General features: G+C 42.4%; 1 protein-coding gene across 4 annotated transcripts in view; it reads left to right on the top strand.

Moving 5' to 3' along the window:
* The window catches only part of LOC127372119 (plexin-A1), a 190,220-nt gene that overhangs the window by 38,561 nt on the left and 137,879 nt on the right, over positions 1 to 13,780 (top strand). For all 4 annotated transcript variants that reach the window (XM_051415526.1, XM_051415524.1, XM_051415525.1 and 1 more), the window contains exon 3: positions 12,321 to 12,503. In XM_051415526.1, the coding sequence (XP_051271486.1) occupies positions 12,321 to 12,503 (183 nt within the window). The remainder of the gene's footprint in view (positions 1 to 12,320; positions 12,504 to 13,780) is intronic.

Below are 13,780 nucleotides of genomic sequence, written 5' to 3'. Positions count from 1 at the left end.
CAGAACAGAAATAACAAGAGAACAGGTCAGATATAAACATGTAAGTTTGATCATTAATAACCAGCCTGGATTTACTCCCATGCCAAACAGTGAAACTTTGTTTACTGTATACTGTAAAAAATCACTGGGGCAATTTTGGATACACTTTTGCATTACCTTTTGACTGACTTGTGTGTATTATATAAAATCAGTATGATTGTGAAATATTAAAATCTACCCATCAGTCAGAATCAGGGATCCAGTAAATGTTAGACATATAAGTAAAGGACGAACTCACAAACCTAACCGGGAGCCATTTCCCCCATCCCCATACATCCAGCTGATCCAAGTATATAAACTGGCAATCTCCTACTCCACAGCTCTGTATCGTTTAAGCTACCGGTGTCAGCCACTCCAGCCTTACCTCGACTACATGTGACTGAGGAGTGTGGGAAAGGCTGTGTGACGTGAGGAGTAGAGGGTGAATACGTTTAAGTTGACCCTGCCACAGAGCGGTGGAGAGGGCAAGAGAGGGGGGAGGGGGTGGTGGCCTGGACAGCTGTTAGCCACACAGCCATGATGGATGGCCAGGCGCTCTGTGAACTCCCTGTGTGGAGTTCATATTAGTGCTGGGTCATAATTTCTAGCCTCTGGCCATCATTAGGATGATATGTTTATGGGCTCAGTGAGATGGTGGCTGTTTTTCTGTAAACACAAATGTTTGGCAATATTAGAAGCAGCTGTGTGTGTGTTGGACTAAGCCCCCCCCCACACACACACACACCCACCCACACACACACCATTCATCACCTCAGCCCTGTTACCTGGCTATATTTGTCTGCTGTGTGTGTGTGTGTGTGTGTGTGTTTGTGTTTGTGTGTCTCTGTTTTGTCCCTGAGCTTTATTAGTGAACCCCTGACCTTCTCCCCGGTTTGAGAGTGGATCAATACAAACCATTTCCACACAGGGAGAGAGGGAGAGGGAGAGAGAGAGAGTAAGTGGAGAGCGTGAGATGGAGATGAATTCAAAAACACAGGTAAAATAAAGAGAGAGTAGCGAGAAAGGGTGGGGAGCATAAGACAGGATGAAGAGGAAGCAAATGAGAGAGATGGCCGCCAGAATCAGAGAGTGGGGGACGAGAGAGAAAGAAAGGACGGTGCGAGATGTGGGCGGGGGCATAAAAATGAGAGAACACGAGGGAGTCGGAGAGAAAGGAAGAGTTAGACACCAAAGCAACATCTGGGAGAGAGTTAGGGAATTTGAAGGGCGGCGTTGAGGAGATGAGAGACAGAGCGAGTGTGAAAATAACAGAGAGAGAGAGAGCAGAGGAAGAGGCTTGGAGGGAAGGGACTGATGAGCAAAGAACAAAAAGGGGGAAAGAGCAGCAGTGTTGTCGACTTTGTTCAGACACATTTGTCTCGTTTCTCAAACCCGATGTTTAGCACTGACTGTACACATTGCTATTTACAGGTGATTAAGCTTGGAGTGTGTTCAGGCATTTTTCACAGGTGCAAACAGGTTGCACAAATGACTGTACCGTAGCATACATGTGTACGGTAAGTGATGCTACATTTAGAAAATCAGAAGAGCAAAACCGCATCTGCAGGCTAGATAAAGAACACAGATACATAGAAAATGTCCAACAACACCAGTCATGAGAAGTTTGGTGTGGAGCCATGTTTTGTGCCACAGTCATGGCTGGCTAGCCGTGTTTTGGGTGTGACGTCAATGGTATGTCTTGTTTTGAGCGATGACAATTCAAATCTCTAGCAACTGATCTGAATCAAATGTCAAAACATCTTTGAATATGTTTTTAAATCTGATTTTCTTTTTGAGGTTTGACAAAAGCAGTTTATCTGTGCAGATAAAAAAAAATAAAGTGTGTGAGTTGCCAGCCTACACTTAACCCCAGCAAGCAAGACGGGGGGGAGTGACGCAAGGGAGAGTGACATGAGAGCGGTGATTTTAATGAGAGGAGTAAACAGGCATGTAGAAAGAGACTGAGAGAACGGGAAAAATACAGTCAAGGAGAAAGAGCAACGAGCCTTTTACAGCCAGGGTGTGCTCGAAGGAGAGGCAGTTATTCACCGACGGAGAGAAGAGGAGGGTGAGAGGAAGAGTGATAGCCCAAGAAATCTTTTTGCCGCCACTGCCAGGAACAGCAGGAGAAAAGGGCGGATGACAGAAAGAGGGGAGAGAGATAGAGGGAGTAGAGGAGAGGGTGATTGAACACCGGCGGTTGCACAAATAATATCGTGTCCGTCACCTGGCCACCGCACTGTCCTCTTCAGCAGCACGCTTCTCTGTCATGTCAACTCTCTCTGTGTGTGTGTGTGTGTGTGTGTGTGTGTGTGTGTGTGTGTGTGTGTGTGTGTGTGTGTGTGTGTGTGTGTGTGTGTGTGTGTGTGTGTGTGTGTGTGTGTGTGTGTGTGTGTGTGTGTGTGTGTGTGTGTGTGTGTGTGTGTTGTGGCTCCTCTGACAGGGTGTGTATGTCTACGAGTAGGTGCTATAACAATGAGGACTCAGGGACACAACAAAACTCCTTTTTGGTGTGTGTGTGTGTTTTCCAAAATATCAAGGAAATTAAATAGGGGGCATTCAGCTAGAGAGACTTTCTTTGCTCAGGGGTCACTTTGCAAAATATATTTTCTTACTTGCTGAATTCATCAAATTAAACGGTGATTTCCAGCTGTTTTTCTCCACAGCAAGCAAAACATCAAACTAGCAAGCAGTAACCTTTTAGGTTATCCAGAATGATCTTATTTAGTTATAGAAAGTCAGGGGAAAGTCATGGTTTTTAACAGCAGGGCAGCAGAGGGAACCCTGATCATTTAGCTGCTGAAAGCTCCCTCTATGTATACTAATAGCACACTACTAAATGCCCTTGGTATGTGCTGTGATAGTCTCCAATGTGGGTTTTGTGGCTGATCAAGACACTTTGTAATCATTTAGCATCATCGTGTATGTATATATATATATATATATATATATATATATATATATATATATATATATGGAGCCTGATCCATTTCCAATGTAAACCATTGTGGTCTGGGCCCAGCAACCCTTTGTGCTCTGTTGAAATGCTTAGAGTGAATCAAAGATCAACACAAATAAATGAATATTAGCTGGAAGATTTTTAGGTATGCCTTTTTATTTTGTGCGGTTGGTCAAAATTGCAAGGCGTTCAAATCCTGCACAAACCTTCCTGCAACCTTGACCTTACTAATTGTATATAAGCTTACTTTAACTAATCTTCTATAAAAATAGAACATTTTAGGGCTTGAAATCATCACATACTAAGCTTCTTAAATTGAGACTTCAGGGAGGAGAGAAAAGGGAAAAACTGTGTTTGCACATTCCTTCTCCTCATTGGAAGCGCCACTGGTACTTGTCTCTACACGAGGCTCTGACCCAAGGACTATTCAACATGTCGAGCTGCTTTCTCTCGATCGCCAGATGGATGATGAGGGGTTGAACTTTGTCACGAGCCGACGCATCAATCAATCGCAGAATCGGTTGTAGCGAGAAGAGTCAATCTCAAGTATTCATTTTTTCTGAAGTTGCATAGGCCAGCTGTCGCTCCACCACCGGTGTCAAAGGTGAGTTTTGATGCTGAACCTGAAATCGATATTGAAGCGATCGCTTGTGTGTCGCAGTTATTTTGGCTTTTGGTAGCTTGTTAGTAATGGTGCTTATTGCCGGGGTATTCCTGCACTGCATTCACAAGACGTTACTCATGAGGCCGTGTGGGTGGTGCTGTGGTGTGTTTTTTTTTTTTTCTTGGAATATGTTTTGATCTGTGATTTATTTGTTTATTTTTCAGAGGTGGGGCTATTTACTTTGGTGAAGCATAAAGACTGTTGCAGTTTATACTAAACCATTTAGTCGTGTTTATTCCAAACAAACAAATATTTCTGCTACTGGAGATTTAAGCTGTGGGTGTTTGGTCTAGTCGGGGTAGCTGCTGAGACGAACATGGTTTTCAGAGTAACATCCTGTGGCGAGCTGCACCCTGGAGACTGATTACAGCTGTATAGCAGATGCAAATACCTATGCCTGATAACAGCGGTATAGGAGACTATTATACCGACACACTGAACTGGATGTAGAAGAGCACACAGTGAGTTCTCTTTGTTAAGTTCCTGTATTTGGTCTTAGACTTTATTTTCTGCTTTTGCTTAAGTTCCTAAACCTGTAGTATTTGGCAAGACAAACATTGCTAATGGAATATCAGATTGTCTCTCTGACGATTTTCATTATGGTGTTACAGCAAAGACAAAGCGGAGTTGGCCAGCTCCTAACCTTATTAAATCCATCATTATGAATATCATCTAATGAATGTAACTCACTTGTGGTCTTTATAAAACACAGTCCCATTTCTGCGGACTAATCTAGAAGGATGTGCTGGCAAATGCATTTAAGCAATTAGACCTGATTAATTGAGCCAGAGTTGATGAGCAGAGTTAATTGACAGTCTAAATGAGTTGTGCGAGGAGACACCGATTGTGTTTTTTTTTTAAAACGTTACCGGTACTCATGGGTCATGTTCCGGTTAATATTTGGTGATTTGATTTGAAATTAGGAATCTGTTCATTTGTATACAGGATAGACTATTAAATAAATCACAGTGGTGTGTGTGTGCGTGCGCGTGTGTGTAAGCACACCCACACTCAAGTGCTCAAGTGTGGCTCTCATCCCATTATTAAAGGACAATAGAAAACCTTTTGGAAAAGACCCCATGCAGACTCTGTGTGAGCTGCTTAATTCTCTCTCTCTCTCTCTCTCTCTCTCTCTCTCTCTCTCTCTCTCTCTCTCTCTCTCTCTCTCTCTCTTCTGACCTTTCTCTCTCTCTCTGAGGAGTGTTTAGCTCAACAAATCCCCATCTCTAGCACCACTCTAATGATACTAATTGTCAGTGTAATTATGTATTGATCTGTACTGTGTGTGGGTGGTGTGTTGCATACATCATTATCAGGAGTAATCAGAAAATGTGGGGCAGGGCCTGGGCTTGTACTGTGCATGCTAATAGTCTTTTGGTTTGTTTGTTTGCTTAAAGTTTTTATTTTTATTTATTTAGGTTTGCGGTTTGCTTCCCTTGTAGAGCTCATTGTACATTGTCACTACAGGTGTACTTTTTATAATCACCTACCAATCATGTGTGTGGTTTTTCTGTGTTTTTGGTGTTAGAAACAATCACCTGCTCTTATTCAACAACACCCTGCTTCTGAAAGTGTTCCCAGTATAAAAAATAGTGCAATTATTCGATCCATCTTCAGTTAAAGAATAAGTAAGGATCAAATTTTTTACTGCCAAACACACCCCACTGCACTTTTTTTTCCTTGCTAAACAAGCAGCTAATTTCTTTAGAAAAAAACGGCTTTTATTGCTTTTTAATTGGTAGAGACAGCTGAAGAGTGACAGGAAAGCAGAGAGAGAGAGAGAGAGAGAGAGAGAGAGAGAGAGAGAGAGAGAGAGAGAGAGAGAGAGAGAGAGAGAGAGAGAGAGAGAGAGAGAGAGAGAGAGAGAGAGAGAGAGAGAGAGAGAGAGAGAGAGAGAGAGATGCAGCAAAGACATGGGTCGGACTCCAACCCATGGCTGCTGCAGCAAGGACTCACCCTTTGTACATGGGGCGCCAGTCCTGAATTTTTGTTTATACTGACACCCCTTTTTTAAACATATTTTTAATAGCTGCTTTTATATATAAATATTTGAAATAAAAAACTATAAAGAATTGTTTCACTTTAAGACAAGTGAAATGTTGGATACGGTAAATTTGGTCGCATTAATCATGTACTTCTTTGCTGCCAATTAATATTCCTTGGATTCAATTACAGGTAGCATTTGAATTTAAAACATCTTTTGAAACCTTTTAAAAGTGCTGAACCGCACTCTTCCACTGCTGGTCACCGAGCAGCTCCAGCAGAGCAGTCGGAGGTTAAGTACTTTGCTTAAGGGCACCTGTGGTGGTTGATGACGGAGAGAAGAGAAGTGTCTTACTCATTCACTTTCCCTACCCAGATTTCCCAGCTGGTATGGGGATTTGAACTGATGATCTTTTGATCACAAGCACTCTTGTCTGCCTGTAAGCTTACATTGACATTGGCTTATTCTACAAGAGACTGTATGCTTCTTTGTGTGCGTTTACGGGTGTGTTTCTTCCTGTACATAGCCCAAACGGTATTATTTCTCCTCTGTCTCTCCCATTCACTTGAATTGTGGTCTGAACATGTGGTGACAGCTTTTGGAAGCAGCTCTCTGAATAGGTGCCAACTCCTTGAGGTTTCTCTGTCTGCCTGGAGTGCACTCAACATAGAAATTACTACCCTGCAACCCATGAATACGGAATTGGTGCAGTCATCTCTTTTTCTAAATTATTGATCAGTGTGGATCCAGTAACACATTCTAGAAAACAGGATGGATGGAAACAATTCATAGATTGTAAATAGTTTGGACAAAAATGAATGTTTTCCACAGACACATTGTTTTCCTTATACACTTCTAGTCTTGAGTTTTAAATCATCAGTCTGCATAAACACTTCAGGGAGAGCAGAGGGAACCCTGATCAAAACACCCTTAAGATCTTTTTATTGCATCGTGCAACCCCTTTGAGACACAACCAATCAAACATGCTCCGTCTCCATGGAGCCAGTCGCGTCACAGCTGACGTCGGGGATGAGCCTTCTTATGTCTTGTTATCCTAAACACGGAGGTTGTTTTAAATGTGCGCAAGTGTGCCTGTGTGTGGATTTTTGCTTATTTTAATGTTCAGGCGCTATATGTTCGTTCTCTTCATGGGGATTAGGATGTTTATTGGCACAAAACTGACTGTCGTAGCCTCTGAAGGTTTAAAACTGAAGTTCACTGCTAAATTAAATATTCAAACTCACTGTGTGTTTGGTGACTTTATGATAAAATTACAATAACCACAAGACCAGCAGATGTATGTATGGGAAGCTCCTGTTCAATAGTATAGTTGAAATGGATGACCAGGTAATTTAGAAACCAGTAAATGTAATTTTTGTCATTTATTCACATCAGTGAAACCCAACAGCATTATTACATTGATATATAAAAACGATAAATATTTCCCAGCCATACGTATGTGTGTGTTTTGTGGTATCTGTATGTTTGTTGCCAGTTTCCAACAGTTGTGAGTCACAGCAGTCCTGCTGCCAGTGCTGCACATTGTAGAGATGTAGAGATTAAGCAAGCATCATGAAGCCAATAATACACGTTGACCTGGTTTGAGGTCAGGTGTGTGTGTGTGTGTGTGTGTGTGTGTGTGTGTGTGTGTGTGTGTGTGTGTGTGTGTGTGTGTGTGTGTGTGTGTGTGTGTGTGTGTGTGTGTGTGTGTGTGTGTGTGTGTGTGTGTGTGTGTGTGTGACACATACAGTGCTTTATATTTTGCTTCTAGCTAAATATTAGTATATAAGAGAGGGACCTAGTGTTTATTCTTCCTTGATGCTGATGTCTGCTGACTTTTACCACACAGGCAAGCAAACTTTATGTTATGAATGTGTAACTATGGATACCATCAGATGCTAGGGTTGCTCTATAATACAGTGCAACGGCACGTCCATGTATCCTTGCAGGCACGCCAAACTCTGAAGCATTTCTTGTGTTTACTCTTCTTGACTCCAGCTATGTCTCCATGAGTTCAAAACCCCTGCTGAGATTTCTGGGTAATTTATAAGCTTCCCACTCCCAGAATCCTTCACTCTGCTCTGAGCCAGCCACATGCACACACAGACGCACAGACACACACAAGTCGGGTAAAAAGCACCTGCATCTGCAGACATACTCTTATTGCTGTGTGTGTGTGTGTGTGTGTGTGTGTGTGTGTGTGTGTGTGTGTGTGTGTGTGTGTGTGTGTGTGTGTGTGTACACACTGAAAACCTTTATCATCTGATATGAAAACAAGGTGGAAAGCTACAGAGGAACAGCCTCTGCGCTTGTGGTTGATACCAGATAATTTTCCTTTCCTACTGTCCATTTTCACTTCTCCCTTGTTGTCTCTCTCTCTCTTTCTCTCTCTCTCTCTTGGATACACATTTGAGACTGTAGGAAATGGGTGTTTCTGGAGATGTGTATTCATCTGTGGGCTTGATGAGGAGACAGCTAATGACTACTGAGGAAAGAGGCGTCTTTTTCTCTGAAATCATGCTGTTAGCATTAACACCAGCCACTTCTGTCCCCCTCTCTTTTATCCTCTCCCGCTCTCCATGTACAAACAAGTTTTTATGTAGAAACACATTGCCTGCGAACGCAACATGCCGCCCTATCGATTCACATGTTGCGAAATGAATGAGGGGTTTTGTGTTTGCCCTACATGTTTTCCTTCCACCTTAATAGCCACAATTCACAGCAGTGTATTCAGTCAACAACACCATGCATGCTGCTGTACATAAGCCCATATTGTATTCTGCTGTTTCCATATGTTTCACTGAATGGAGGTTACTATTGAAGTATTCCACTTGAGGTCAGCGTAATGTGTGCCCAGACATATTTTCTTGATGTAATGCGTTAAAGAAATAGCAATCATGGGGGAGTGATTATTCAACCATTTCCTTTCAGCCAGCAAGCGCACATCTGTAATCAGTCAGTGTTATTGTGGGCTGAGTTGTGTGTGTACACGCGTGTTTGGTGCCATATGAATGGGTATATTTCATCGTGTTGCAGTGTGAAGTGGGTGAAGCAGCTCCACCCTGGGGAAACAACCACAGTTGTGGCTGTTAGCAAGCAACACGCGTGACCTCTAGCTGTGTCTAGAGACCCCTCCGTGTTTATATATACTGTATAGGTGTGTGTGTGTGTGTGTGTTGCCGTGCATTCCTCGTATATTGTATCAGCAGTGTCTTGGTCGTATATTTCTCTGTGACCTTGGATATCAGCTGACAGCTCACACGTATAATGCTTCACTCCCAGAATGTATATTAACCCCTTAAAAACTCCCATTAGGATCACAGCTGAGGGAGACAATTGTGTTGATAATCAATTACCAGTCTTTACCATCACTGGTTTTACCTTCTCGTGAGTAAATATTTTCTGTTCTTCTTAGTCGTATATGATAAACTGAATAGATTTGAGTTTGAGTCAGACAAAACAAGATACCACTTTGGTCTTTGGGAACTTGTTATGAGCATTATCTTTTTAAACCAATTTCTGGTAGATTAATCATCATGAAAATAATCACAAGTTGTGACTTTCCATTTTTTAAAAACAAATTCCTACTTGTTTGTGGAATAGATTAGATGTGATTATAATAGTGGTGGAAAAAGAAACCTCATTAATACCTCCTATTTTCAGATTTGACTAACATACTTTTTTTTGGGAGAGGGTCTCAAGGAGAAAAGACCATGCTCCATTGAACTGCAAATTCATTCAGCAGCACATGCATCCTGTGAAAATCAAAACAAGAAACCTCCTCTTCTGCATTTGTAAGACCCTGCTGCCAAAGTCAGTGGAAGGTTGTTGGCTTAACTCTTTCATCCCCGGTGGAATTCTGCGTCTTTGAAAACACTGCAGAACGATAAATATAGTCTCCAGCCAGTAACCCTGCAGAGACCACAAAGAGGAATATTATTTCCATACTGAATATCAGCTCTAATTCACGTGGGAATCTTTTAGTGCCTTAAATTGCAGAACCCACATCAGAATGTAGCCTCCATTAAAATGCTTTCCAACCTCAGGGGAAACGCCTTTTATTCCATGCTGATCTGTGCTGTTTAAACCTTCCAGACCTGCAGGAATGCTATAGCACCTTTACCCTAGAGTGCCCCAGAGAGACCTATATAGGCCACTGTGTGTGTGTGTGTGTGTGTGTGTGTGTGTGTGTGTGTGTGTGTGTGTGTGTGTGTGGCGCGTGTTCATTGTGTTAACCCTTATGGACTCGACTGTTAGTTTCCTCCATAGAAGATGGATTAACCCTTTTAACTTGTTTCCCTTCGGCTCTGATGGCTAAACGGCTTGTGTGTGTAGTGTGTGTGAGGCGGACTCTAGTCCAGATTGATGGATTTCTCTCCCATGACTATATGGTTTAAAATTGTTGCCCCAAGTTGTATGTCATATGAAGACGATGGGAATTGTTTTGTTGCTTGTAGCCAAATCTGTGTGTACACGCAGAAAATAAACTGGATGTTTTGGAAGAACGTGTGTCCTGTTGTTGTTGGTGTGTGTGTGTGTGTGTAAGTGTGTGTGCACGGGTTTTCAAGTCCTCACATGTGTGTTTGTGGGTGTGTGTTGTCTGTCAGTCGCCTTTGTTCCGAGGAAAGAAATTGCCCCCTAGCCATTAGTGGTCACAAAAGAAAGTTGTTTCAGGTAATGGCTGTGTGTGTTCCTGTGTCGCACTTTCTCTCTCACACACACACACACACACACACACACACACACACACACACACACACACACACACACACACACACAGAAGGTTCAATTAAAATGTTGCTTTTACCATCTGACATCAGCGTGCAGAGGAAGAAATAGAGAGCAAGAGAGAGCAAACTCTTGGTTGACTCCAGTTCATAGCCCTACCGCCCTATACACAGTCACACCTCTACGCACTTAATGCAAGTCCAGAGAGGTGTGTGAGGGACAGAATAAAGAGGTAGTGACTGAGTGAGAGACTGAGGCAGAGGGAGACTTGCTGAGGAGGGATGGATGAAGATGGAGATGCAGAGCGATTGGGCGAGGAGGGATGGATGGAGGTAGAAAAGGACAGGGGAGGAGGGGGTATTGATGTTTGCTCAGTTACTGTAGCGGCTGGAATGAGACGGAGAAAAAGAGCGAGAAAGTAGAAAAAAGCAGAATAACGGGTTATTGACATGTGCTGAGCTGCAGGCAATTTAGTCAGATCGGGAGGGAGAGGGGTGTTATCTTTTCTCCTGTGTGGATCAATCAGATGATGTAGTGATAAGAATGGGGATTACACTGCCATTTACACACTCTCCAAGAGTGAGTGAGAGTGTGTGTGTATGTACTTACTCACACATGCGTCAGTTGGCTCTAGTTGACACACACTGACGTCCATTCAGTTCCACGCTTTAGCAGTCAGTCAGCAACCTCGCGTGTCACACACACACACACACACACACACACACACACACACACACACACACACACACACACACACACACACACACACACACACACTCACTCACACACATTTGGCCTTTGTCAAAAACAGTATTGCCAAAGCAGCATCCAAAAAGTACTTGTTTTATTACACATTTTTAATTTGAATTATCAAACCTTGGGCTAGTAGCTATTAGTGTTATCACACAACCTATTGTGATAATGATTGTCTTAAATTAATTGGTAAATGGTGAATGGTCCATCACAATTTCCCAGAGCCCAACTTCAACAATCTGTGAGTATTTCACAATCAATTATTCATTTTCTGTTTGTCATTGATTTGATCAATCAACTAATTATATCTGCATCAGTGAAACTTTACTGACAGTAGATTTACTTTAGATTTACTATTTATGTGTTAGTTTAACAGAACAGTCATTATCTGCTACACAACCTATGTTATTGGCCGCTGTATATAGTGTGTGTGTGTGTGTGTGTGTGTGTGTGTGTGTGTGTGTGTGTGTGTGTGTGTGTGTGTGTTTGTGTGTGTGTGTGTGTGTGTGTGTGTGTGTGTGTGTGTGTGTGTGTGTGTGTTGACTGGTTAAAGCATCATATGGGTCAGTGAATTGCCCGGAGCGATGAGCCCCTCGTGACACGGGAATGCTCCAGATATTGTCACATGGTCACCAGAATTACCGCTGTGTCACCGCCATGACTGAACACTTCACAATATGGTGAAGGTCTTTTCACTGTGGGATTCAGTTAGCAGAGAAAGAAGGGTATGTTTTATGAATGGCTCGTGTTTGAATAGGCTGCTTAACATGTCAGCTAATCAAGTAAAAGCAATAGAGTCAGATGGAGCACCTATAGCCCTGTCTGTACTCCCGCTGTGATATGGAAACAAGTAACAAGTGAACTTTCAGACGCTCCGCTGCTTTCAAGATTTGTTTTGAGTGTCCTTGGAAATTGCAAAAGGCGATTGATGTGTTGGGCTCGATCCAGCCCTGGACCTTTTATGTTTCATTCCCCGCTCGCTCCCAGTCCCGTTTCTTTCTATACTTTGAACTGTGAAAAAAGAGGCATTATTTAAATTGTACTGTGTGAAGCTGTGGATGTGTTAAGAATGCACAAGATGAAATATATACAGTACTTGTAAGTATCTTAGTAACCCATTCACAGTGTCTCCCACAACTTACATTTGTGTATTTTTCTTATTTAAGTACAAAATGAATACTATATAATGACATCTTTGTCTTTTCTCCCTTCAGCCGTTGCAGATAGATGATAACTTCTGCGGCCAGGACTTCAACCAGCCTCTGGGGGGAACCAGCACCATCGAGGGCACCCCCCTCTTCATCGACAAAGATGATGGTATGACCTCGGTGGCGGCGTATGACTACCGCGGCAACACCGTGGCTTTTGTTGGCACAAGGAATGGCAAACTGAAGAAGGTAAGGCTGATTTTTATTTTTCATTAGGGTTTTTTTGTAGATATGTGGGGTTTTTCCTTTTCAGTATAAATTGGATGAAATGTCGATTGTCTTTTGTTTTGGTTGATTTTGAGCGCTGTAGGTAATTTAGGGTGGATAATCTTTCTCTCTTTTGGATGGTGAACAGCTTTTCAACCAATAGTTGTGGTTGTTCACTTTGTGAACTGTATGTTGGCTGCTTAATCCTTGTGTTCACACAAAGCCCTTTGCAGACACTTTTTTCCACTAAGATTAAATGCAGTCAACTCCATTTCTCTTGCTAGTGGCCATCTCCGACAGGGCATTCGAGTGCCTCTTTAAAACCAGTTCGTTTAACAAGCAATTTAAAGCGAGTCTGCGGCCACTTTCTCATTGATCGTCATGGTAGTCACGTCAGACATAAAATGTTACTGCTGTGTCCCAGCGCCACGTACTGCCTCGCCTTTAATTTTAAGAGCTCGCCTTCAATCAATCCAACAGCTATGACTGGTAAATGGCTTTTCTCTTATGGTCAGCTGTGTTGTAGAGGGGATTAATTTAGGAGGGTAGATAGATGGTAGGACATGGGGATAGAAAAGGTGATAGATGGAGGGAGCTTTTAACTTTCTTTGTTCTTTTAGAGTCCGACTTTCAATTATACTCTGGTGGATATCACTTTTCTCTTGGAGAGCAGTTTAAAAAGTGTTTTTTTGGGCGGGTTATGTCAGTGTCAGATACAGATTTCGACTGCAGTGATGCAGCTGTTGTATCCTTTTGTTTAGGAATAAGAAATCTCTTGGATAAAACCATATCCATATCCTTTTACGTTGATGTAAAAGAGTGACAGCTGGGTTAAATATATTCTTGGCTGATATGATAGACTTGTACGTAACTGTCTTTGCGATTGTATGTTAGATGTACACTCTTGCGATATGCCATGGTTACGATTCTATCTGTGTAATATGCTTGTGTGCAGCCTGGGTATTTGTTCTTTGTGTCTATGTGTGTGTGTATGTGTGTGTATCCAGTCTATGGAGGACAGAGCTCTCGGGGTAAATGGTAGCTCATTAGAATTCACCCCGTTTCCCGCCGCACTGCTCAAGACCTGTCATCCATTCAATATTATGAATGTATAATCAGCCTGTGTATTTGTGTGCCTTTTAATGTGTGTTTGTGTATGCACGCGGTGTTTGTGTGTTTGTCACTCACAGTACGCATAATAATGTGTGCGCTTGTGATGGTGTGTGTGTGTGTGTGTGTGTGTGTGTGTGTGTGTGTGT

Source organism: Dicentrarchus labrax, unplaced genomic scaffold (assembly GCF_905237075.1).
Source record: "Dicentrarchus labrax unplaced genomic scaffold, dlabrax2021, whole genome shotgun sequence".
NCBI classification, from domain to species: Eukaryota; Metazoa; Chordata; class Actinopteri; family Moronidae; genus Dicentrarchus; species Dicentrarchus labrax.
The sequence above is the reverse complement of the archived record's forward strand: the minus strand, read 5'-3'. Positions and strand labels throughout refer to the sequence as shown.